Genomic DNA, 26,437 nt, shown 5'->3' with positions numbered 1-26,437 from the left:
TGGCTATTGATAACCTTGGAGGGGAGAGAGGAGTGAAAGAACCTCATAGTCGTGTTTCTGAAGTAGTGTCTCAACTATTTTTGTCTGGGAGTTTCGCTCGTTTTACGTTTCTTTTTCGATATAACGTGACTTGGAATATGAGCTGATCACCGGAGTTGGGTGAACCAACCAGAACACTCAAAATGCAACACTTGGAGTTCAAAATTTAATGACAGCTTTTAATCAGCTTCAAAAACTGATGAATCCGGGGATATTTACATAGATTAAGAAAGGGAGCAAGAATTGTTACCTTGTTAGAATATATGTAGGATGTGAAGGTTTTAACCTGTCATCAATACGTCCACATATCAGCTTACAACTTTCAACGCACGTTGAAAAAACTAACAAAACCTCTAAAATCTCTATAACTATAAACTTTTACAATTTAAAATATGCCATTTTCCCAAAAAAAAAACAAAAACAAAAAAAAAAACAAAAAAAAAACAGCAACAACAACAACAGTAGCACAACACGACTGAAAATTTGATACATTAAAGCACGCGGTACTCTATGCTGTAATGAAGCCGCTACATCTTTAACAGCGAAAAGATAACAATGATAAAGTGGCAGAGATAGAGCAAATATGAAACATGAAACAAACTTAACGTTAAAATTAAAAAAACAGCAGCGTTTCCACCGACACTGAGATAAATAACTGTTTAATAAACAGATTCTGTTGCCCTGCGTCGGTTCAATGATAGATCACGTGGAGATGACGGCAAAATGTGGCGAGAACAAAAAAGTGGCACACGAGGCACAGCCGAGTGAATTGTTGATGTTATTTCATTTTGGCCTCATCTTTCATCTAGTACTGTGCAGATCCCGGCCACATAAAATATTTGTGTTTTGTATTGTAATAAAGAAAATATTGTTAATGCTGACGTCATATATGTAATAGCTAATCGTATTATTTCGTAAATACCACACAAGTTGAATTATAAGTGGAACAAAAAAATTCTCTTTTCATTTCTGTAAAATGATAGGAAACTGGAAAATCTTGCACCCTGCGCAATACATGCGCATTAGCGATTGAGTGGTGTACCAGGAGTGGTATGTTAGGGAAAGCGGCTAAGAGTTCCTCTAAAAAAAAACTGATTACCCCAAATATATTCTGAAATAAATTTAGACACCAGTTTAAATGATTGAAAAGGGGAAACACGATTTCGAAAGAGGTCCCTACACGGATGTCAAAAAGAGAGATCATTTGTTATGTATCACAATCGTCTGTCTGATATTTGACACTTAGGGAGTTCTATCATTGGCAAAGCTATCAAAGTCTTCCAGCTTTTACTTACTACACTTTCGAAAACCCGCTTTAATGACGTATGAAAAACCAAACTTCAACTTATTGAAACTAGTGGTTTAGCTCCCCGTCAAAAAGATTCCTTTTCCCTTTTCGTATTCAGCTCATGCTATTTAAGAAAATGGCATTTCATCTATACGACACTGTTTTACCGTAAATTATAAGAGCACCATTTTGGTAAATATCATTGATTCTGCTTTTTATCACCGAACGAATCTTAATCAACGATTCATGTTACATATGTCCATTTTCGTGCTGATGTAATCATTTTCCCGTCAGATCGTGAGGTATCATTATCCCCAACGTCTTCCAAGCGTTCTATCATTCACCTGTTATCATCTGATAGTCTTATAATGTAATGGTAGACATTCTCTCTATTTCTTGTCAAACTCCTTCAAATAAGTTTGATATCAAACACAACCTTTTCTCTTCATAGTAGCTCATAAAATATCAAGAATAACATGCTACGAAAACAGTTTTTTGCAATTTTTCAGCCAAGAATAACAGGATTTCACGTGAACTGTTGAAATTAATGAAAAAAATTAGGCTAAACAGCGGGTGGACAAGACTTTCATTCTTCGTGCGATTCAACGTAGAATTTCTTCACGCTGTAGGAAAGGAAAGAGTACTGTAATTCAATAAACCAAACAGGTTTCTACAAGTGACAATCAAAAGAAATTCCAATCCATCATCGAAACTGTACTAAAAGAACGGGGAAAAGGATGGAACATTGAGCAGAATCGAAAAACGGATGAAGAAACTGAGGAGGAAAAGCGGTAGTTTCCCGATTTTAGATATTTACTTCAGCGCCAAATTAGGAACACTCAACTGAATAAAAGGGGAGAGAAACATCACTCGGCATCAAAATCAACTTCAGAGAGAAAAGAAACAAGAACAAGTCAACAAGAAATACTAAGGAATTGAGTTATGGAGGTTTACAAGGTAAAAAAATTAACCATGGCTATTGTAAAACGTTTTTATAGAATTCAATCATTTCTTTATTTTTAATTCCTCAGTTGGGTATTTTATTTTACATGGTTTTACCTGGCAAGATGGCAGACTTTTTGATCTTTTCTAGTTGAATTATTTATAAAGATTACTCAAATGTAATAACAATAAATGTTTCTTTTTTGATGGTGTTCGTTCTGATGCAGTTTAACAATGTCAATTGTGTTATACAATGTCGTTAATAAGTTGACAAAGGATCTCGATGTTTTAGGTTCTCGTCGTTATCCTCGCAATTTATCTTCACCATGGAAATTGCCGGGCACCTGCATTAAACAAAATCGTCCGTAGAATTCAAGATGGCGGAGTCCAGTCAAAGCTGGGTGCTGCCGCATGGAGACAAAAGAGGTCCCCTGGTGACGAGCCCGGTTGTTACACTGGCACGTATGCGTCACTCACTTTGCAAAGCAACAGAACAGTTACTGTTCCTATTTGTAAGACAATAACGTCTTACAAAACTGCATGTTTCAGTTCGATGGCAAACAACAACAACCAGAGGAAATGTGTTCCGTCTCAGATAGTCACAATGGAAGGAATGGCGTTTAACACAGCCTGTTCATGTGCACCATAGAATACTTAAAAACCAAACCGTTTGGACTCGTGTATGTACCAGGGTCTGTCAGGAACACATTGACTATAATTATATCGAGTAGCAACTGCTGTTGAAAACTGCTGCATTATTTATCATTATATTATGTATATGCCGCGTATTTATTTGTATGTATTTATAACCTTATCCAAATTCAAGTGATGCTTGATGGCCGTCCTTGTCAACTGTTTTCACAAAACCGTCAATAAAGTTTTTAAATCCGCAGTCGTTATATTCCAAGTAATTTTACTGGATCAATTAAACATGTTGACCTCACTGGTTAGGGCGGTGGATTCTAGGTTGGAAAGTCCAGGTTTACAGCCTTGCGGTATCACTGTGTTGTGCTCCGAGGCGAAACACTTTACTCTCACAATGCTTCTGTCCACCCAAGGGTTTTTTTGATTATATATCATTGAATTATCCTGCAGGGAAGCCGGATGAAATGTTGGGGAGTTACCTTGTAACCTCGTGATGGACTGGCATCCCATCCAGGGGGGAGTAATAACTTTTCTTGTTGCCTCGTGCAACGCGGGAAACCGGGATAAACTCCGGCTGTATGGGCCACCGTAAACTCCGGCTACATGGGCCACTTGGCTCGAATACAAACTAAACCTTTGTTAATGATATATATTATATGAGAAGTAAGTCTTAAGGCAAATCCGAGCGTTCTGATTGGTTCTTGCTTGGTTCGTATTTTGCCATACGATCCGTAAGGACCGTTTGTACTGGGAAACTACCGCTTTTCTTCCTGGGTCTATTTATCCTTTCAAGGTTCCATTCAGTTTCGATGAGGGATAAGAAATTCATAAGACTGTTTGGAAACTGATTTGATAGGATCAGCAAATACAATTGTTCTATTTTAAGGGATAGAGGAGTATTAACGGCGTTGCATTTTATTGTCAGAAATCTGTTCGGTTAATAGTTATTTTATAGTTTCTTTTTCTGTATGAGAAGCTGCTGCGTGGAGAAATTTTATGTTGAATCACACAAGGAAGGAGAATCAAGTTAATCAGCTGTTTATTCTATTTGTTCATTACTTCTAACAGTTAAAACGAAATCCTTCTATCATTGACCGAAAAATTGAAAACAATTTTTGTGGCATATTACTCATTTCATTAGCTGCTATCAAGGAAAAAGGTTGTATGATACCAAAATGATTTGAATAAGTCTGAAAGGAGACAGAGAGAATGTTTAGATTTATGTCATATGACCATCAGATAATAGCAAGTAAATGACGTAATTCTTGGAAGAAATTGAAAGTCATATTACCTTAAAATCTACGAGGATATAATTACAACAGCACGAAAGCGTACTTAAGTAATATGAACCTTGATAAATATTCGTTCAGTGACAAATGCATTATCATATTTATCAAAACAGTGTTACAGTGATTTTCAGTAAAACGGTCTAAGACAGGGTCACATAGATGAAATTCCATTTTCTAAAATAACATGAGCTAAACACAAAACAAGGAATACGAATAATTTTGATAGGGAGTTAAACCCCGTGTTTCAATAAGATGATGTTTGGTTTTTTAGACTTCATTGAATTCAAGGAGGTTTTCGAAAGTGTAGCAAGTAAAAACTGTAAGACCTCGGTAGCTTTGCTAAGGAGAGAACTTCCTAAAACTATTTAGCGTCCGGCATAAATACAATACTACGAAGGAAAGTTGTGGCGATTGTGATAAGTGACAAATGATCTCTCCTTTTGGCATCCGTGACGGGACCTCTTTCGAAATCGTGTTTCCCGTTTTAAATCATATAAACGTTGCTCCAAACTATTTCAGAATATATTCAGATCCCAAAGAGAAAGTAATGTTTATAGTATTAGAGGAAGTAATAGGTACTCTTTCTCATTTACCGCTCCCTGGACAATACCTGATCGCAGACGCCCACTCACCGCTTGGAGCACATGATTTTAATGTTTCTGAGTATTTGATAGAAAGAAAATGATGTTTTAGTCCGTTTTTTAATTCAGCTTATGTGGTATATACAAAAACAATTTTTCACCTCAGTGTCGGTGGAAATGCTTATCTGGTTATTGCAGTTTTACGTCATCAGTTTTTTGCCTTATTCTTATTCGCCTGATTACGGGATTTTTATGCGCAGTACAGGATACGTAAGGAAATACTAAGGAATCACCTCAAGGACATGGAGGTTACGTGTAAACGACAGAGAATTAAAGTCAGCAATTTTTTTTTAATATGGGTAAGTTCTTAAAAATACATATATATAAGTATGAAACGTACAGATGATGCAATAATAAATATTGAAATGTTCGATATAAATTTAGTCCTTGTGTTCCAGACACATTGTAGAGTAAAGGCGTTTCTAGCTTTAAATATCCTATGGTGCGCATGAACAGGCTGTGTTAAACGACACTCCTTCCATCGTGATCGTACGGGACGGAACACATTTCCTCTGGTTGTTGTTGTTTGCCATCGAACTGAAACATGCAGTTTTGTAAGACGTTATTGTCTTACAAATCGGAACAGATACCTTGTTGTTGCTTGGCAAAGTGAATGACACAACTCTGCCAGTGTAACAACTGGGCTCGTCATCAGGGGACCTCTTTTGTCTCCATGCGGACGTGTCTAGCGTGGACGGGACTCCGCCATCTTGAGCTCTACGCCCCATTTTATTAAACCAAGTTGCCCGGCCATTTCCACGGTGAAGGAAAATTGCGAGCATAACGATGAAAACCTAAAGAATATAGATATTTTATCAGCTTATTATCAACAGCATATATATTACAATCGATTTGATGGTAAAACTGCAGCTGAATGATGATTCATTAAGTCAGTTGACCAGAAAAAGTCAGGAAGTGTTCTTTGTTGTCATGCAAATCCATTTAGAAAAATATCTAATTGTGGGATGATATTTAGAAATGAGAAGAATTCTCAAGCACACGTTTAACAAGAATTAAGGTATATTGTTTTACCATGTAAACTTCCATGACTCAATTCCTTAGCTAATTTTTTTTGTTAGCCTCTGCAAAGAGTCTTCACAACTTGTTTCTTTTTCTTCTTGAAAGTGGATTTTGATGCCGAGGAAATTTTCTCTTCTTTTAAATACAATTCAGTGTTCCTAATTTGGCTCTGATGTAGATATCTAAAATTGGATGACTACCGCTTTTCTTCCTGAGTTTCATGTTGTTTTGGTACAGTTTCGATGATGAAGTAGAACTTCTTTGATTTATCTTATAACAGGAGTTTAAAAACGTCTTTCTGAAGAAATTTATCAGAAATCCGTTTGGAAACTTATTAGATAATACAGCAAATAAAATTGTTCTATTTAAAGAGATAAAGGAATGCTAATAGCATAACATTTTACTATTAGAAACGTGTTTGTTTTAACGAATCCATGAGCACATGGAGAAATTCTATGTTGCATTGCCGGAGAAATGAAAATCATGTTAATCCTCTATTTGTTCATTCATTTTGACAGTTCACACAAAATCCAGGTATTATCGACTGAAAAATTGAAAAGAAAATTTAAAAGTACATGAAGCAACACTTGGTCGAAGCGTACTTAAGTAAAAGGAATTCTTTATTCGCTCAGTGATAAATGCAGAATCATATTAACCAAAACAGTGCTATGGTGATCTACAGTAAAACGGCATGAAACAGTCTCACATAAATGAAATGCCATTTTCTGGGGTATCATGAGCTGAACACAAAAAGAGGAAAACGAATGTTGGGTTTTTCAGACGTCATTAAAGACGGTTTCCGAAAGTGTAGCAAGTAAAAAATGGAAAACTATAATAGCTTATGACTGCAGAACAACAGAATTGCAAATTTGTCACACTTAACCATTAATTTTTTGGTACTCTATTTCAATGCTGTAGTGATGTATTAACTGCGAAAAAAGAACAATGATAAAGTGGAAGAGATAGAGCAAACAGGCAAAAAACTGATGACGTAAAAATATACTCTGAAATGATTTTAGATTCGAGTTGAAATAGTTCAAAACGGGAGTCACGATTTCGAAAGACGGTCCTCCGTGTCACGGTGTCAAGGAGAGATCATTTGTCACGTATCACAGTCGTATCACAACTTTTCTCTTCAGTATCATTTATAACTCTTCTGGGAAGTTCTTTCTTTGGCTAAGCTACCATATTCTTCCATTTTTACTTGCTACACTTTCGAAAACCCCCTTTAATGACGTTTCAAAAACCCAACATTCGTTTTCCTCCTTTTGTGTTCAGCTCATGATATCCAAGAAAATGGCATTTCATTTATGTGAGACTGTTTTAGGCTGTTTTACTGTAGATTACTATAGCACTGTTTTGGTTGATATTATTCTGCACTTATCACTGAGCAAATAAAGAATTCCTTTTATTTATGTTCGCTTCGTCCAAGTGTTACTTCATGAACTTTTTAAAATATTTTTTCAATTTTTCAGTCGATAATACCTGGATTTTGTGTGAACTGTAAGAAAAAATGAACAAATAGAGGATTAACATGATTTTCATTTCTCCTGCAATGCAACATAGAATTTCTCCATGTGCTCATGGATTCGTTAAAACAAACACGTTTCTAATAGTAAAATGTTATGCTATTAGCATTCCTTTATCTCTTTAAATAGAACAATTTTATTTGCTGTATTATCTAATAAGTTTCCAAACGGATTTCTGATAAATTTCTTTAGAAAGACGTTTTTAAACTCCTGTTATAAGATAAATCAAAGAAGTTCTACTTCATCATCGAAACTGTACCAAAACAACATGAAACTCAGGAAGAAAAGCGGTAGTCTTCCAATTTTAGATATCTACATCAGAGCCAAATTAGGAACACTGAATTGTATTTAAGGGAAGAGAAACTTTTCTCGGCATCAAAATCAACTTTATACAAGAAAAAAAAAAACAAGTTGTGAAGGCTTTTTGCAGAAGCTAACAAGAAACATTAGCTAAGGAATTGAGTCATGGAAGTTTACATGGTAAAACAACGTACCTTAATTCTTGTTAAACGTATGCATGAGAATCCTATTCATTTTTAAATACCATTCCACAATTAGATATTTTTCTAAATTGATTTACATGGCAACAACGAACACTTTCTGACTTTTTCTGGTCAAATAATGTAAAAACACTTTTGGAAGGAAAAAAAGTACTTTAATGATCATCATTCAGCTGCAGTTTTACCATCAAATCAATTGTAAGACATATACTGTTGATAATAAGTTGATAAAAGATCTATATTCCCAAGGTTCTCATCGTTATCCTCGCAATTTTCCTTCACTGTGGAAATGGCCGAGCAACTGGGTTTAATAAAATGGGGCGTACAGCTCAAGATGGTGGAGTCACGTCCACACTAGGTGATGCTGCATGGAGACAAAAGAGGTCCCCTGATGACGAGCCCAGTTGTTACACTGGTAGAGTTGTGTCATTCACTTTGCCAAGTAACAACAAGGTATCTGTTCCGATTTGTAAGACAGTAACGTCTTACAAAACTGCATGTGTCAGTTCGATGGCAAACAACAACAACCAGAGGAAATGTGTTCCGTCCCGTACGATCACGATGGAAGGAGTGTCGTTTAACACAGCCTGTTCATGCGCACCATAGAATATTTAAAGCCAGAAACTTCTTAACTCTACAATGTGTCTGGAACACAAGGACAAAAGTTAAATCGAACATTGCAATATTTATCATTGTACCATTTGTACGTTTTATATTTATATATATGTATATTTACGAACTTATCCATATTAAAAAAATTGCTGACTTTCTTTCTCTGTCGCCTGCACGTAACCTCCATATCCTTAAGGTGATTCCTTAGTATTTCCTTACGTATCCTGTACTGCGCATAAAAATCCCGTAATCAGGCGACTAAGCGCGTGCGATTTCCGGGAACATGGCCTCTGTACTAATTAACTAACTTGTGTTGTGGTATAAGCTAACAATAACAAGGGCTAAAAGGTAAATAGATATGAAAGATTTGACTTAATCAACTCCAGTGGAGTTTACCTTAAAATACAATTTTTACATTCTGAGAAAGAAACATTTTCCTTTAATCGACACCTTTAACAGCTTCTATCGCATACATTGCGCTGTTTTATAACGATTTCTAGGGCCTGAGAAAAGCCCCAACAGTACACGTCTAAAATTAGGATAATTTTCAATTTTTTTTGACACGGCACTGTCCTTCGCTCCACTCTGTCAGACTGATGAATGAATGGTGAAGCGCTCACAATTCTCTATTTTTCGGCACAAAAAATTCTGATGTATCATGGTAAATCTACGTACACGAAAATGAGGGGCTTGATTTTACCTCATTAGAATATAAGTAAGATGAAGAGGTTTTTAACCTGTCATCAAATCGTCCACATATCAACTTACAACTTTCAACACACGTTGACAAAACTAGCAAATTCCCCAAAACTACTATTTCAAATACAATATTTTACCTGAAAAACTAAACTGTAGCACAACAGAATTGAAAAAATGACACATTTTAGCACATGGTACTACATTTCAAATGCTGTAATTAAATACATATTCAACGGCGAATAATAATAACCACGATAAAGTGGCAGAGATGGAGCGAACAGGCAAGAAACTGATGACATAAAAACACAATAACCAGATAAGCATTTCCACCGACACTGAGGTGAAAAACTGTTTTCGTCTATACCGCATAGGCTGAATTACAAGCGGACTAAAACATCATTTTCTTTCTATCACATGCTCAGAAACTTTAAAGTAATGTGCTCCAAACAGTGTGTATGAGCCTGCGATCAGGTGCCGCAAAAGGAGCGGTATTTGAGAGAGAGCACCTATCAGTTCCTCTAACATAAGCATTTCTATCACTTTGGGCTCCGAATATATTCTGAAATAATTTGGAGCAATGTTTATATGATTTAAAACGGGAAACACAATTTCGAAAGAGGTCCTGTCACGGATGGCAAAAGGAGAGATCATTTGTCACGTATCACAATCGTATCACAACTTTTCTTAGTAGTGTTGTATTTATGTTTGACATTTAATACTTATAGGAAGTTCTCTCTTTAGCAAAAATATCAAAGTCTTCCAGTTTTTACTTGCTATACTTTCGAAACCCGCTTAAATTAAATGAAGTCTTAAAAAAACCAAACATCAACTGGTTGAAACGCGGGGTTGAGGTCCCTGTCAAAATTATTCGTATTCCTTTATTTATGTTCAGCCTATGCTATCCCAAAAAATGGCATTTCATCTTTGTGACACTTTTTCACACCGTTTTACTATAAATCACTATAGCGCTGTTTCGGTAATTGTGATTATGCATTTATCACTAAACAAATCTTAATCAAGGATTCATGTTACTTAAGCACGTTTTCGTGCTGCTGTAATTATATCCTAGTAGATTTAAAGGTATCATTCCTCCAGATTTCTTCCCACAATTGCGTCATTCACTCGTTAGTATCTGATAGTCGTATGACGTGATTCTAAACATTCTCTCTGACTCTTTTCAGACTTATTCAAATAACTTCGGTATGATACAACCTTTTTCCTCTGATAGTAGTTAGTGAAATGAGTAATATGCCACGAAAATGGTTTTCAAATTTTTGGTCAATGATAGAAGGATTTTGTGTTAACTGATAGAATTGATGAACAAATAGAACCAAAAGCTAATGAACTTGTTTTCTCTCCTAGTTTTATGCAACGTAAAATCTCTCCACGCAGCAGCTTCTCATACAGGAAAAGAAATCATAAAATAGTTATTAACCAAACAGATTTCTAACAATAAAATTTTGTGCCGTTGATACTCTTCTTTCATTTAAAATAGAACAATTTTATTTGCTGATCCTATCAAATCAGTTTCCAAACAGAGTCCTACGAATTTCTTAAAAAAAGACATTCAAATTTCAGTCAGTGGATCAGTCAAAGAAATTCTTACCCATCATTGAGACTGTAATCAAAAAAGGATGGAATCTTGAACGGATACAGAGTCTCAGGCAGAAAAGCGGTAGTTTCCCAATTTTAGACATTTACTTTTGCACCAAATTAGGAACACTCAATCGTATATAAGTGGGAAGAAAAACATTTCTCGGTATCAAAATCAACTTCAGAGAAGAAAAGAAACAAGTTGTGAAGACTCTTTACAGAAGCCACAAGAAATACTAAGAAATTGATGGAGTTTTACAAGGTAAAACAATGTATTATGGTTATCGTGAAACGTGTTTCTAGGAATTCCTTCATTCATTCAATTTTATTCCTCAGTTAGGTATTTTTGATATGGTTTACCGGGAAACACGGCGGACTTTTCTGAATTTTGTGGTTAAATAATTTAGAAATCTTTTTCAAAAGTATAAAAAAACAGGGTTTTTTCAGATCTCTTTTAGGTTGAAGTTTAACCATGAATATCATTACAATATTTGTAACTTAGAGCGCAAAATTACAAAAATGCTGATTGCCTAAGACAAAGGGCATTATTCCTTAACTTCGTCAATTGCCCTGGGAAAGTGCAAAAATTTAGAAAATCATTATGATTTCACTGATGGCGAATGTTTTCCAGCAGGGTTGCTTTCATTGCTTTACCGTTGTTGTACAAAAATAGAATTTTATTCAGCTGACTCCTGCGTTTTACAGTCCTTTGACTCTAATTGAACACTTAACAAGCTTCCTAGAACGTGCGTTGATCTTCTTTAGAAAATAAAAATTGCCCTTTATATTATAAACAAGCAATGGCTCGTTTCCTCGTAAAAGGGAGGGATTAATATCACTTGTGTTTTCAGAAGTTGCAGAAATTGCCCACGTCGCTGCGCGACTCGAGCAATTTCTGGAACTTCTGAAACGCGCGTGAAATATTAATCCTTAATCTTACTCGGCCCCATGCAATTGGCTATAAATATGGTTGAAAATAAATTGACAATGGATCCTGTATTATAGGTTCTCGTCGTTTTCCTCGCAATTTATCTTCACTATGGAAATTGCCGGGCAGCTGCTTTCACCAAAATCATGCGTGGAATCGAAAATGGCGCAGTCCCGTCCACGCAGGGTGCTGCAGCATGGAGACAAAAGAGGTCCCCTGGTGATGAGCCCAGTTGCTACACTGGTACACATGCGTCACTCACTTTGCCAAGCAACAACACGGTATCTGCTCCTATTTGTAAGACAGTAACGTCTTACAAAACTGCATGTTTCAGTTCGATGGCAAACAACAACAACCAGAGGAAATGTGTTCCGTCCCATATGATCACGATGGAAGGAGTGGCGTTTAACACAGCCTGTTCATGTGCACCATAGAATGCTTAGAGCTAGAAACTTAACTCTACAATGTGTCTGGGACACAAGGACTATAGTTATATCAACCAGCAACTGCCATTTAGAACTGTTGTAGTATTTATCATTGTATCATGCATGTTTCTTATTTATATGTATGTATTTATGACCCTATTATTGGATCAATAAAGTATGTCATATTTTTTTACTTTTTGTATCAAATCGTTCTTCACATAACCAAATGACGGAATACTTCGAGGAATACTCTGAAGATAAACAGTTTTGGTGCAAAGATAGCTATATTGCGGGGCATTTTTTAAAATTTATTTGACTGCAAACTCTGTAGAGCATAGATTTTCGTGATTTTGCTCTTTTCGCCGCCTTTGTGAATGTGGAGTCTAGTTTTTGTGATAGATTTCGTCTGTTGTATTTGGTGTGCTTATATCGTTGCGTAATGCTGGAAATAGAGAGGGTAAATTCTAAGCCTGGTGGCGTTTTAGTGAAAGATGATGTTATTCAGTGAATGACACAGCCATTTTGTTTATTGTGTTTTCGCGACTTACTTGCCATTCGATAAAATTTAACTTTTTGCACTCAATTGCAACTCTCTGCACTATTTGCGATTAATTGAAATGTTCTCGGCCGATGAGCATGCTGAAATGTTTGCATGTAAGGTATTAATATAAGTATACACATGATTTCGAGTGCAATTTCGGATAAATTATCACGTTTAAATTTTTCATAGGCTAACCAAATTACACGAGCCCATAAGGCATGTGCAATTTGTAGTCTTTTACACGAAAGCTGCTCGCTCGTAATCTTCACTGTCTATCGTACCAACTGATGCGTAGTACTCCTCGAGAATTTCATGTTATTCTGGACCTCCTTGTCCATTTTGAACGGCAGAATTAAAGCTATTTGTTTTCTCTTTGTTGGGTTTTTTTTTGTTTTTAGCATTCTCTCTCAAACTCGGAATTAAAACGTTGTTACTTACTCCTCATCTGTCCGCCATTTTGTTTTGTTGTGCTTTCCTGACTTACCTGTCAATCAATTTAATTTCAACTCTCTGCACTCAATTTCAACTTTCTATACTGTTTTCGAATAAATGACGTATTCTCAGCCAATAAACATGCTGAAATTTTTTATGTTTATTCACGAATCGCACCATTTTATGCTCAAAATGGCATCTTTCATCTAACCAATGAGACAGCTTTACTAAGTCACAACAACCAATCAGACTTCAACGCTTGTTTTAAGAAATCTATCAAATTGCAGGAAAATGAAAGACAGCTTTATCAACTTTTTACAAACCAGCTGAATACTGGATAAATAAAAATTTTGATGTGCTTACATTTCGCAGTTACGTTACGTTGCACTGAAGCTTTTATATATATGGGATCGTATGGCAAAATATGGACCAAGCAAGAACCAATCAGAACGCTCGAATTTGCCTTAAGACTCATTTGCCATATAATAACATGTATCATTAAAAAAGGTTAAGTTTGTATTCGAGCTAATTAAGTGGCCCATATAGCCGGAGCTTATCCCTGTTCCCACGTAGCATGAGGCGACAAGAAAAGTTACTACTCGCCCCTGGAAGGGATGCCAGTTAATCACAACGTTACCAGGTAACTCCCCAGCATTTCGTCCGGCTTCCCTGCAGGATAATTCACCGATATATAATCAAACAAACTTCTGGGTGGGGATACACATTGTGAGAGTAAAGTGTTTTGCCTAAGAACACAACACAATGATACGGCACTCCCCTAACCAGTATATTTAATTGATCCAGTAAAATTAATCGGAATATAACAACTGCGGATTTGAAAACTTTATTAACGGTTTTGTGAAAACGGTTGACAGGGCAGGCCATCAAGTATCTCTTGAATTTGGATAAGGTTATAAATACATACAAATAAATACGAGGCACATACATGACATAATGATAAATACTGCAGCAGTTCTCAACAGCAGTTGCTGCTCGATACAATTATAGTCATTGTGTTCCTGACAGACCCTGCTACATAAAGGAGTCCAAAAAGTTGGATTTTTAAGAGTTCTATGGTGCACATGAACAAGCTGTGTTATACACGACTCCTTCCATTGTGAGCATATGGGAACGAACACATTTCCTCTGGTTGTTGTTGTTTGCCATCGAACTGAAACATGCAGTTTTGTAGGATGTTACTGTCTTACAAATGGGAACAGTTACTGTTTTGTTGCTTGGCAAAGTGAGTGACGCATGTGTACCAGTGTAACAACCGGGCTCGTAACCAGGGGACCTCTTCTGTCCCCATGTGGCAGCACTCAGCTTGGACTGCACTCCGCCATCTTGAATTCTGCGGACGATTTTGTTTAATGCAGATGCCCGGCAATTTCCACGGTGAAGATAAATTGCGAGAATAACGACGAGAACCTAGAATGTAGAGGTCATTTGTCAAATTATTATTAACATCGTATAATCGAATTGACTTTGTTAAACTGCATCAGAATGAACATCTTTAAAAAAGCTCTTTCTTGTTATTACATTTCAAGAATATTTCTAAATCATTCAACCAGAAAAGATCAGAAAGTCTGCCATGTTGCCAAGTAAAACCATGTAAAATAAAATACCTAACTGGGGAATTAAAAATAAAGAAATTATTGAATTCTATAAAAACGTTTTACAATAGCCACGGTTAATTTTTTTACCTTGTAAACCTCCATAACTCAATTCCTTAGTATCTCTTGAATTCTTCTTGTTTCTTTTCTCTCTGAAGTTGATTTTGATGCCGAGTGATGTTTCTCCCTCTTTTATTCAGTTGAGTGTTCCTAATTTGGCGCTGAAGTAAATATCTAAAATTGGGAAACTACCGCTTTTCCTCCTTAGTATCTTTATCCGTTTTCCTATTCTGCTCAATGTTCCATCCTTTTTCCCGTTCTCATGACGAGCTTTGCTCAAGAAAAGAATTCTCACCAGGGATGCGTAAAATGATCCATAGGCTTGTCAAAGTAAAGCGAGAGGGCTCAATTAGCAAGTGAAAACGAGGTGTTTTGCTTCGAGCGTGAAATTAATTGAAGTTAACAATTAAAATGTAAACAGGCGCGAGGATCCGCGCGGCTTGCGCGTTAGGAGTGCTACGTAAATTTAGGACTCTTTTGCACAATTTTCTCTTTGGAAATAACTACGCCTTCATGGCGTGAATGGCAATTTTCATAATTGAAGAATGATTCAGCGACAAGAACGGCTTAGCTAAGCCGTAGTGTGTCATGGCATTTGAGGATAGCGTGGTTGTAGTGCGTGACATGACTATCAAGTAACAGTTGTTGTACCCAGCATGTTTTGTCCGTGATCTACAGATTTATTGGTTTGTGACGCAAAGAGCGATTATCTGTTCTGTCACGACAATACCAAAATTAAATTGTGTTAGCCAACTTATATTTCACTCTGATCAGACCTTTGACTCTAAGTCAGCATGGAGGCCGGTGAGCCGCTCGGTAAGGACCTTGTTTTCTAGAGAGATTTCGACTGCAGTATGTTCTGGAGATACAAGAGTATCATTTAACACTTGAAACGATTGGGTAGATATTTTGATAATACTTTTTTGGCGTCCATACTAAGGAGCTCTTTCAGTATAAAATATCATTTTAGTAAGTCCCAATCATCAGGTAAGCGCGGGAACTTATCCCGCGAAAATTCTGTGCGAAGGTACGAGTGTATCCGGCGGTATCTGCGAAAAGGGGTCATCGTTCTTTCCTTAAGGTAAGGTCTTAACTGTGTATTACTTCGCGAGAAAGAAATTCTACTCGCTGGCCTGTCCAATTTGGCTTTTAGGTAAGGTTGTATGCCTAATAATTTCTGTCTAGAGCTTAATAACCTTTGAGCGGAAAATGATGATGCCCAAACCATTTAATCAGCAAAGCAAGGTTTACCTTTACTTCTGCATTATTTCTGTGATAGTTAGGTGACAGATGCTTAAAATCACATGGTGTATTATCCAACTGTTGAAACCTAACATGAGCAAGATGAACTAATTATGGAATGAACCCTGACATCACAGCTCAAATATTCCTTCCCTATAAGATGACGCGCTCTTGGCAGGTTAATGTGTTTTCTTACTAATCGTACTGTACTATTTCGCAGTTTCGAAAGCAGAATCCTAAAAATGCTCTCGTTCTTTTATTATTTCTTACCCACTCTCTCAGGTAATCAGTCTTTAGTTACCTGACTTATCTCCGTGAGGGAAGAACCTTCATTTTGAATTTTTTCCCCGATTTTGTCATTCGTATGTGAGCTGTTGTTATCTGAAAGCAGAACCTTTCCCTTTTTTTCCACCTGGCTCTGCCTCTCTTGGGTAGTCAGTTCTGTTTGGGCTGTTGTTACCTCAAGGCAGAACCTTTCCTTTTTTCTTTTCACCTGGTTCTATCTCTCTTGGGTAGTCAGTTCTGTCTGGGCTTTTGTTATCTGAAGGCAGAACCTTTCCTTTTTTTTCCACCTGGCTCTGCCTCTCTTGGGTAGTCAGTCCTATTTGGGCTGTTGTTATCTGAAGGCAGAACCTTTCCTTTTTTTTCCACCTGGTTCTGCCTCTCTTGGGTAGTCAGTCCTATTTGGGCTGTTGTTATCTGAAGGCAGAACCTTTCCTTTTTTTTTCACCTGGTTCTGGCTCTCTTGGGTAGTCAGTCCTATATGGGCTGTTGTTATCTGAAGGCAGAACCTTTCCCTTTTTTTCACCTGGTTCTGTCTCTCTTGGGTAGTCAGTCCTATTTGGGCTGTTGTTATCTGAAGGCAGAACCTTTCCTTTTTTTCCACCTGGTTCTGTCCCTCTTGGGTAATCAGTCCTATTTGGGCTGTTGTTATCTGAAGGCAGAACCTTTCCTTTTTTTTCACCTGGTTCTGTCTCTCTTGGGTAGTCAGTCCTATTTGGACTGTTGTTATCTGAAGGTAAAATCTTTCCTTTTTTTTAATTTGGTTCTGTCTCTTTTTGGGAGTTGTTTCATTTCAGACTGTGCGTTTTCATCTTATGACAAACTAATTTTGAATTGCGACATAATTAAATTTACTTGTCTTGATTTTTTTTCCTTTGCAGATTTAATTGAACGTTAACCGCGAAAAGTCGTGATGAAAAAGCAGTGTTTGTTTTAATAAAAAAAGATGGTTTTCCTGTTGAGATGACCAACCAACCCTAACTTAATTAAACATCATAAGTGCACGTTCGGTTGACTGGTAATTTTTACGTCGATGTTGTGTTTGTCTCGGTGGTGTTTGTCCTCAAATCCCGTGATGTTTCAATTAAAAATAAATAACGAATTTAGGAATAAAATTACCAACGAGTGAAATACCTCTTCTCGTAACGCATTAAATTGTATTTACATTTCCAACTCTTGCTTCAGACACGAGATGTAAAATCAGTCATAGATTGTAAAAGAGATTTGTGAGTAAAGAACTTTTTCTACTCGTCCTTTTTTATTTTCTCGCAGCCTTATACATGAGGTTCGTTGTGTTCGCAGTGGCGCGCCAGGAAACCCCAGCAGGAAAATTTTTTTTTAAGATTTTACTCCTTTAATGATCCTTGTAAAGTAAATTACTTCCTTAGCATTTAGCCAATTATATGGTGCCGTTTGGTTTATTGAATTACAGTACTCTTTCCTTTCCTACAGCATGGAGAAATTCTACGTTGAATCGCTCGAGGAATGAAAATCATGTTCACCCGCCTTTAGCATAGTTTTTTTTTTCATTACTTTCAACAGTTCACGTGAAATCTTGTTATTCTTGGCTGAAAAATTGGAAAAAAAACTGTTTTCATAGCATGTTATTCTTGATGTTTTAAATTATAAAATGTACAGTTTCGGTGATGGATTAGAATTTCTTTTGATTGTCACTTACAGAAACCCGTTTGGTTTATTGAATTACAGTACTCTTTCCTTTCCTACAGCATGGAGAAATTCTACGTTGAATCGCTCGAGGAATGAAAATCAAGTTCACCCGCCTTTAGCATAGTTTTTTTTTTTCATTACTTTCAACAGTTCACGTGAAATCTTGTTATTCTTGGCTGAAAAATTGGAAAAAAACTGTTTTCATAGTATGTTATTCTTGATGTTTTATGAGCTACTATGAAGAGAAAAGATTGTGTGATATCAAACTGATTTGAAGGTGCTTGACAAGAAACAGAGAGAATGTCCACCATTACATTATATGACTATCAGATGATAACAGGTGAATGATAGAACGCTTGGAAGACATTGGCAATAATAATACCTCACGATGTTACGAGAAAATGAATACATCAGCACGAAAATGGACATATGTAACACGAATCGTCAATTAAAATTCGATCAGTGATAAAAAGCAGAATCAATGATATTTACCAAACTAGTGCTCTTATGATTTACAGTAAAACAGTGTCACATAGATGAAATGCAATTTTCTGAAATAGCATGAGCTGAATGCGAAAATGGAAAAGGAATCTTTTTAACGGGGAGCTAAACCACGTATTCCAATAAGTTGATGTTTGGTTTTTTAGACTTCATTTTATTCCACGGGTGGGTTTTCGAAAGTGTAACAAGTAACAACTGAAAGACTTAGACAGTTTTGCCGAAGAGAGAACTTCCTAAAAGTATTAAATATCGGCAGACATAAACACAATTATAAGATGAAAAGTTGCAGTACGATTGTAATACGTGACAAATGATCTCTCCTTTTTGCATCCGTGACAGGACGTCTTTCGAAATCGTGTTTCCCGTTTTCAATCATTTAAACTGGTTTCTAAATTTATTTCAGAATACACTTGGGGTAATCATTTTGTTTTAGAGGAACTCGTAGCCGCTTTCTCTCATATACCAATCCTAGTGCACCACTCAATCGCTAATGCGCATGCATTGCGCAGGGTGCAAGATTTTCCAGTTTCTGCACCTTAAAGATGTAGCGTCTTTACCACAGCATAGAGCACCATGTGCTTTAATGTGTCAAGTTTTCAGTTGTATTGTGCTACTGTTATGTTTTTTTTTTCAAGTAGAATGATTTATTCGAAATTGTAGTCATTTTTTTCAACGTGTGTTGAAAGTTGTAATCTGATATGTGGACGTTTTGATGCATTTCTAGTGTTCTGATTGGTTCACTCAGCTCCGGTGATATCCGCTTATATTCCAAGTCACGTTATATCGAAACGCATAACGCAAACTGTTTTGGAGCTGAAAAACGCTCCAAATGACCAAACTTTCAGGATTTAATGAAATTTAATAAAGCGATTATTCCATTCGCACTTGTTTGATAAAAAATTTTACTCTTTTTACATTTAAAGAAAGATGTAAGGTAAAGAAGGCTTTGGTCAGGGCAGAGTTTTTTGCTTTAAATAAATTAGAACTAGAGTATGATCGGATAGATGCGATGTTGTACACTGGTCAGTTGACAGGGCTGGGAACAGAGCAAGGAATAAATGCAAATAGAAAGGGTATTTGATGCACTTTAAAAGTATGGAGACTCGAAATGTCAACATCTATTTCAAGTAACTATGAAGGAATGATCTCCGCTTACTTTGCACAACGGAAATATCGTCTCCTCTCAATCAAGAACGCTGGTGTTCGATCTCTAATGACATCTTTTCTTTGATTTCTTTTTTCTTATTCTCTATCAACGTTCTTTAAAAGAATATGTTTTTCTCGTTTCGTCTTGGAAGTCACCATCACTGTTGTTGAGTTACAGATCCGCTGCATTTGTCTTTTCTTTTCCTGCTTTTGGAAAAAAAGGGGGGTTCTAATCAGTTAGTGGACGAATATTCAAATTCGGGATCGGCAAGGTTTGTACAGAAGATCCATAAATACTGAAATGTAAGACGGCAAATGGCCCCCGCCCCAAAGGTGTATTTATCCGAGCATCTACGTAATATGTACACAAAGCTTATGCCCGCACTTTTAATTTGCTGATTTCAAATCTCAGTTAACAGTTAAATACGCGTTATTTCCTAAGAGATTGTTCAATGTTTTACCAATTCTTAGTTACTAGTGTAATCGAGCCTCACAAAGAACTGTTTGACATGCCAAAGCCTTCTTCGCTGGTCAGCGGCTTACCAAAAAGTTAAGGACTTACTTACAGCACTAAGCCGACACCTCGTCTTGCTCACGTTATTTTTTACTTATGTCTTCCTTGTGATTTATTCTCAATCATGGACGAGACCGAAGTAGTCAGAATTGTGGAATCGACTGTTTTAAAGAAGAACGAGAATCTATTAGCATCTATGAAATCGTTTCTTGATGACTCGATCCTTAAACGAGCTGAAACGTTCGCATGTGGTTACCGCAGATTCCCACCTCAAAGAAATCAAGAAGCTTAAGAACCCTTATTCTAGGTTGTTGTATAACGTATTTTTATACGTGCGGTGCTCGGCCGAATCAGCTATAACAAACCTGATGGTTTTTCTAATTTATGTTGTACTGCGTGGTACATTTCATTTCATTAGCTGCTATCAAAGGAAAAGGTCGTATGATACCAAAATGATTTGAATAAGTCTGAAAAGAGACAGAAAGAATGTTTAGAATCACGTCATATGACTATCAGATAATAACAAGTAAATGACGTAATTCTTGGAAGAAATTGAGAGTCATGTTACCTTTAAATATACGAGGATATAATTACAGAAGCACGAAAACGTGCTTAAGTAACATGAACCCTGATAAATATTGGTTTAGTGATAAATGTATTATTATATTGAAGTAAAACGTCCTACGACAGGGTCACATAGATGAAATGCCATTTTCTGGGATAGCATGAGCTAAACACAAAATAAAGGATACAAATAATTATGACAGGGAGCTAATCCCCGTGTTTCAATAAGTTGATCTTTGGTTTTTTAGACTTCATTTAATTCAAGGGGGTTTTCGAAAGTGTAACAAGTAAAAACTGGAAGACTTTGATAGCTTTGCTGAAGAGAGAACTTCAGTGTCCGAAATATATACAGTACTACGATGAAAAGTTATGATACGACTGTGATACGTGACAAACGATTTCTCCTTTTGGCATCCGTGACAGGACCTCTTTCGAAATCGTGTTTCCCGTTTAACATCATATAAATATTGCCCTAAACTATTTCAAAAAAATATTCAAAGCCCAAAGAAAAAGTAATGTTTATAGTATTAGAGGAACTAATAGGTACTCTCTCTCATCTACCGCTCCTTGGGCAGAACTTGATCGCAGGCGCACATTCACTGCTCGGAACACATGATTTTAAAGTTTCTGAGCATGTGATAGAAAGAAAATGATGTTTTAGTCCGCTTGTAATTCTGCTTATGTGGTATATGCGAAAAAAGTTTTTCACCTCAGTGTCGGTGGAAATGCTTATCTGGTTATTTTTTCGCCGTTAAAGATGTATTTCATTAGAGCATTTGAAATGTAGTACCATGTGCTAAAATGTGTCATATTTTCAATTCTGTTGTGCTAAAGTTAAGTTTTTTCAGGTAAAATATTTCATTTGAAATAGTAGTTATGGGGAATTTGCTAGTTTTGTCAACGTGTGTTGAAAGTTGAAAGTTGATGTGTGGACGATTTGATAACAGGTTAAAAACTTCTCCATCTTACATATATTCTAAGAAGGTGAAATCTGGCCCCTCCATTTTCGTGTGCATAGATATATTATGATACCTCGGAATTTTTTGTACCGAAAAAATAGAGAATTGTGAGCGCTTTGCCATTCATTTATCAGTCTGACAGAGTGGAGCAAAGGGCAAGTGACGTGTCAGCAACTGATTGGCGATATCAAACACACGTTGAAAATTATCCTAATTTTAGACGTCTTTTCACAGGCCCTGAAATCGTTGTAAAACAGCGCAATGTATGTGATAAGTATAGGAAATCGTATGAACGCGAGTGCATTTCGTGATTTATGGGCACGAGTGATGTTTTGAAAGTTCTCAAAATTGCACGAGCCGTAGGCGAGTGCAATTTGAGAACTTTCAAAACATCATGAGTGACCATAAATCACGAAATGCATGAGCAGGTTCATACGATTTTTTATTTATTATATTCTCGATTTTTTTATAATTTGGTGTTCAAATTTGGCGCTTCCCCGGTGTTTCCATGGCAACTTCTCCGTATTGCACTCTATAACCTCTATTGCACTCTATAACCTATTTATGCATTCATCATTGACCAATCAGAAACGCGATATTTTGTTGAGTATATAATAAAAGCAGTTAAAGGTGTCGATGAAAGGAAAATGCTTCTTTCTTAGAATGTAAAAATTGTATTTTAAGGAAAACTCTACTGGAGTTGATTAAGACAAATCTTTCATATCTATTTACCTTTTTAGCCCTTGTTATTGTTAGCTTATACTACAACATAAGTTAGTTAATTAGTACAGTGGCCATGTTCCCGGAAATCGTGTGCGCTTATTCGCCTGATCACTAGATTTTTATGCGCAGTACAGGATACGTAAGGAAATACTAAGGAACCACCTTAAGGATATGGAGGTTACGTGCAAACGACAGAGAAATAAAGTCAGCAATTTTTTTTGATATGGATAAGTTCTTATAAATACAATACATAAATATGAAACGTACAAATGATGCAATGATAAATATTGAAATGTTCGATATAAATTTAGTCCTTGTGTTCCAGACACATTGTAGAGTTCAGAAGTTTCTAGCTTTAAATATCCTATGGTGCGCATGAACAGGCTGTGTTAAACGACACTCCTTCCATCGTAATCGTACGGGACGGAACACATTTCCTCTGGTTGTTGTTGTTTGCCATCGAACTGACACATGCAGTTTTGTAAGACGTTATTGTCTTACAAATAGGAACAGATACCTTGTTGTTGCTTGGCAAAGTGAATGACACAACTCTACCAGTGTAACAACTGGGCTCGTCATCAGGGGACCTCTTTTGTCTCCATGCGGCAGCACCTAGCGTGGATGGGACTCCGCCATCATGAGTTCTACGCACCATTTTATTAAACCCAGTTGCCCGGCCATTTCCACGGTGAAGGAAAATTGCGAGGATAACGATGAAAACCTAGAGAATATAGATACTTTCTCAACTCATTATCAACAGTATATATCCTACAATTGATTTGATGGTAAAACTGCAGCTGAATGATGATCTATAATTTACTTTTTTCACGCCAAAAGTGTTTTTGCATCGTTTGACCAGAAAAGGTCGGAAAGTGTTCGTTGTTGCGATGTAAACCCATTTAGAAAAATATCTAATTGTGGGATGATATTTAAAAATAAGAAGAATTCTCAAGCATACGTTTAACAAGAATTAAGGTACATTGTTTTACCATGTAAACTTCCATGACTCAATTCCTTAGCTAAAGTTTCTTGTTAGCTTCTCCAAAGAGCCTTCACAACTTGTTTCTTTTTCTTCTTTAAAGTTGTTTTGATGCCGAGAAAAGTTTCTCTTCCCTTAAATACAATTGAGTGTTCCTAATTTGGCGCTGATGTGTAGATCTAAAAGTGAATAACTACCGCTTGTCTTCCTGAGTTTCATGTTGTTTTGGTACAGTTTCGATGATGAAGTACAATTTCTCTGATTTATGTTATAACGGGAGTTTAAAACGTCTTTCTAAAGAAATTCATTAGACTCTGTTTGGAAACTGGCTAGATAGGATTAGGATTAAAATTGTTCTATTTTAAGAGATACGAGAGTGCTAATAACGTAACATTTTACCTTTAGAAACGTGCTTGGTTTATAATACTGACATGGAGAAAGTCTATGTTGTATCAAAATCATGTTCATTTTCTGTTTTTTCAATTTGTTCATTTATTTTAACAGTTCACACGACATCTAGGTATTATTGACTGAAAAGTTGAAAAAAGGTTTCTAAAAAGTACACGAAGTAACACTTGGACTAAACGTACGTAAATAAAAGGTATTCTTTATTAATATTCGTTCAGTGATAAATGTACAATCACAGTATCAAAACAGTGCTATAGCGATTTACAATAAAACGGTCTAAAACAGTGTCACTTAGATGAAATGCCATTTTCTGGGATAGCATGAGCTGAACACAAAACAAGGAATACGAATAATTTTTACAGGGGGCTAAACCCCGTGTTTCAAGAAGTTGATGTTTGGTTTTTTAGACTTCATTTGATTTAATAGGGTTTTCTAAAAAGTAGTGAGTAAAAACTGGAAGACTATGATAGCTCAGCCAAAGAAAGAACTTCCTAGATGAGTTAAATAAAAGACATAAAAATGATACTTTAAAGAAAAGTCGTGACACGATTGTGATGTGACAAATGATCTGTCCTTGACACCGTGACATGGAGGACCTCTTTCGAAATCGTGATTCCCGTTTTGAACTATTTTAACTAGTGTCTAAAATCATTTCAGAGTACATTTTTACGTCATCAGTTTTTTTGCAATTCCGTTGTTCTGTAGTTATTTTTTCGGGTAGAACAAACAGCGGATGAACATGATTTTCCTTCCTCCTGCAATGCAACATAGAATTTTTCCATGTGCTCATGGATTCTTTAAACCAAACACGTTTCTGATAGTAAAATGTTATGCTATTAGCATTCCTTTATCTCTTGAAATAAAACAATTTTATTTGCTGACTCTATCTAATAAGTTTCCAAACGGATTTCTAATAAATTTCTTTAGATAGACGTTTTTAAACTCCCGTTATAACATAAATCAGAGAACTTCTACTTCATCATCGAAACTGTACCAAAACAACATGAAACTCAGGAAGACAAGCGGTAGCCATCCAATTTTAGATATCTACATCAGAGCCAAATTAGGAATACTGAATTGTATTTAAGGGAAGAGAAATTTTTCTCGGTATCAAAATCAACTTTAAAGAAGAAAAAGAAACAGAAGCTAACAAAAAACATTAGCTAAGGAATTAAGTCATGGAAATATACATGGTAAAACAATGTACCTTAGTTCTTGTGAAACGTGTGCAAGAGAATTTTTCTCATTTCTAAATATCATCCCACAATTAGATATTTTTCTAAATGGGTTTACATGGCAACAACAAACACTTTCTGACCTTTTCTGGTAAAATAATTTAGAAATACGTTTGGCGTGAAAAAAGTACCTTAAAGATCATTATTCGGCTGCAGTTTTACCAACAAATCAATTTTAAGAAATATAATGTTGATAATAAGTTGAGAAAGGATCTATATTCACTAGGTTCTCATCGTTATCCTCGCAATTTTTCCTTCACTGTGGAAATGGCCGGGCTACTGGGTTTAATAAAATGGTGCAAAGAACTCAAGATGGCGGAGTTCCGTCCACGCCAGGTGCTGCCGCATGGAGACAAAAGAGGTCCCCTGATGACGAGCTCAGTTGTTACACTGGCAGAGTTGTGTCATTCACTTTGCCAAGCAACAACAAGGTATCTGTTCCTATTTGTAAGACAATACAAAACTGCATGTGTCAGTTCGATGTCAGACAACAACAACCAGAGGAAATGTGTTCCGTCCCGTACGATCACGATGGAAGGAGTCTCGTTTAACACAGCCTGTTCATGCGCACAATAGATATTTAAAGCCAGAAACTTCTGAACTCTACAATGTGTCTGGAACACATGGACTAAATTTATATCGAACATCGCAATATTTATCATTGCATCATTTGTACGTTTCATATTTAGATATATGTATATTTACGAACTTATCCATATAAAAAAAATTGCTAATTTTATTTCTCAATCGTTTGCACGTAACTTCCATATCCTTGAGGTGATTCCTTAGTACTTCCTTACGTATCCTGTACTTTGCATAAAAATCTCGTAATCAGGCGAATAAGCGCGTGCGATTTCTGGGAATATGGCCTCTGTACTAATTAACTAACTTATGTTGTGGTATAAGCTAACAATAACAAGGGCTAAAATGGTAAATAGATATGAAAGATTTGTCTTAATCAACTCCAGTAGAGTTTAACTTAAAATACAATTTTTACATTCTGAGAAAGGAAACATTTTCCTTCCATCGACACCTTTGGCAGCTTTCATCGTATAACTTGCGCTGGAGTTACAAGGATTTCCAGGGCCCGAGAAAAGCCCCAACAGTACACGTCTAAAATTAGGATAATTTCCAACGTGTGTTTGATATTGCCAGTCAGTTGCTGACACGTCACTCGCCCTTCGCTGCACTCTGTCAGATTGATGAATGAATGGTGAAGCGCTCACCATTCTCTATTTTTTCGGCATAAAAAATTCTGATGTATCATGGTATATCTACGTACACTAAAATGAGGGGCTTGATTTTACCTCATTAGAATCTAAGTAAGATGAAGAGGTTTTTAACCTGTCGTCAAATCGTCCACATATCAACTAACAACTTTCAACACACGTTGACAAAACTAGCAAATTTTCCATAACTA

General features: G+C 36.3%; 1 protein-coding gene across 1 annotated transcript; it reads right to left on the bottom strand.

Annotated features, from left to right (window-relative positions):
- Positions 1-14,144: 14,144 nt before the first annotated feature.
- Positions 14,145-15,027, bottom strand: LOC131791232 (uncharacterized). Its single transcript, XM_059108573.2, has 2 exons — positions 14,827-15,027; positions 14,145-14,551 (listed from the first exon to the last, which is right to left on the bottom strand). The coding sequence occupies exons 1-2, from the start codon at positions 14,839-14,841 to the stop codon at positions 14,195-14,197; spliced, it is 372 nt and encodes a 123-aa protein (XP_058964556.1). The 5' UTR covers positions 14,842-15,027; the 3' UTR covers positions 14,145-14,194.
- Between the last annotated feature and the right edge of the window lie 11,410 nt (positions 15,028-26,437).

This window comes from Pocillopora verrucosa, chromosome 8 (assembly GCF_036669915.1).
Source record: "Pocillopora verrucosa isolate sample1 chromosome 8, ASM3666991v2, whole genome shotgun sequence".
NCBI lineage: Eukaryota > Metazoa > Cnidaria > Anthozoa > Scleractinia > Pocilloporidae > Pocillopora > Pocillopora verrucosa.
This window is presented reverse-complemented; position numbering and strand designations above follow the sequence as displayed.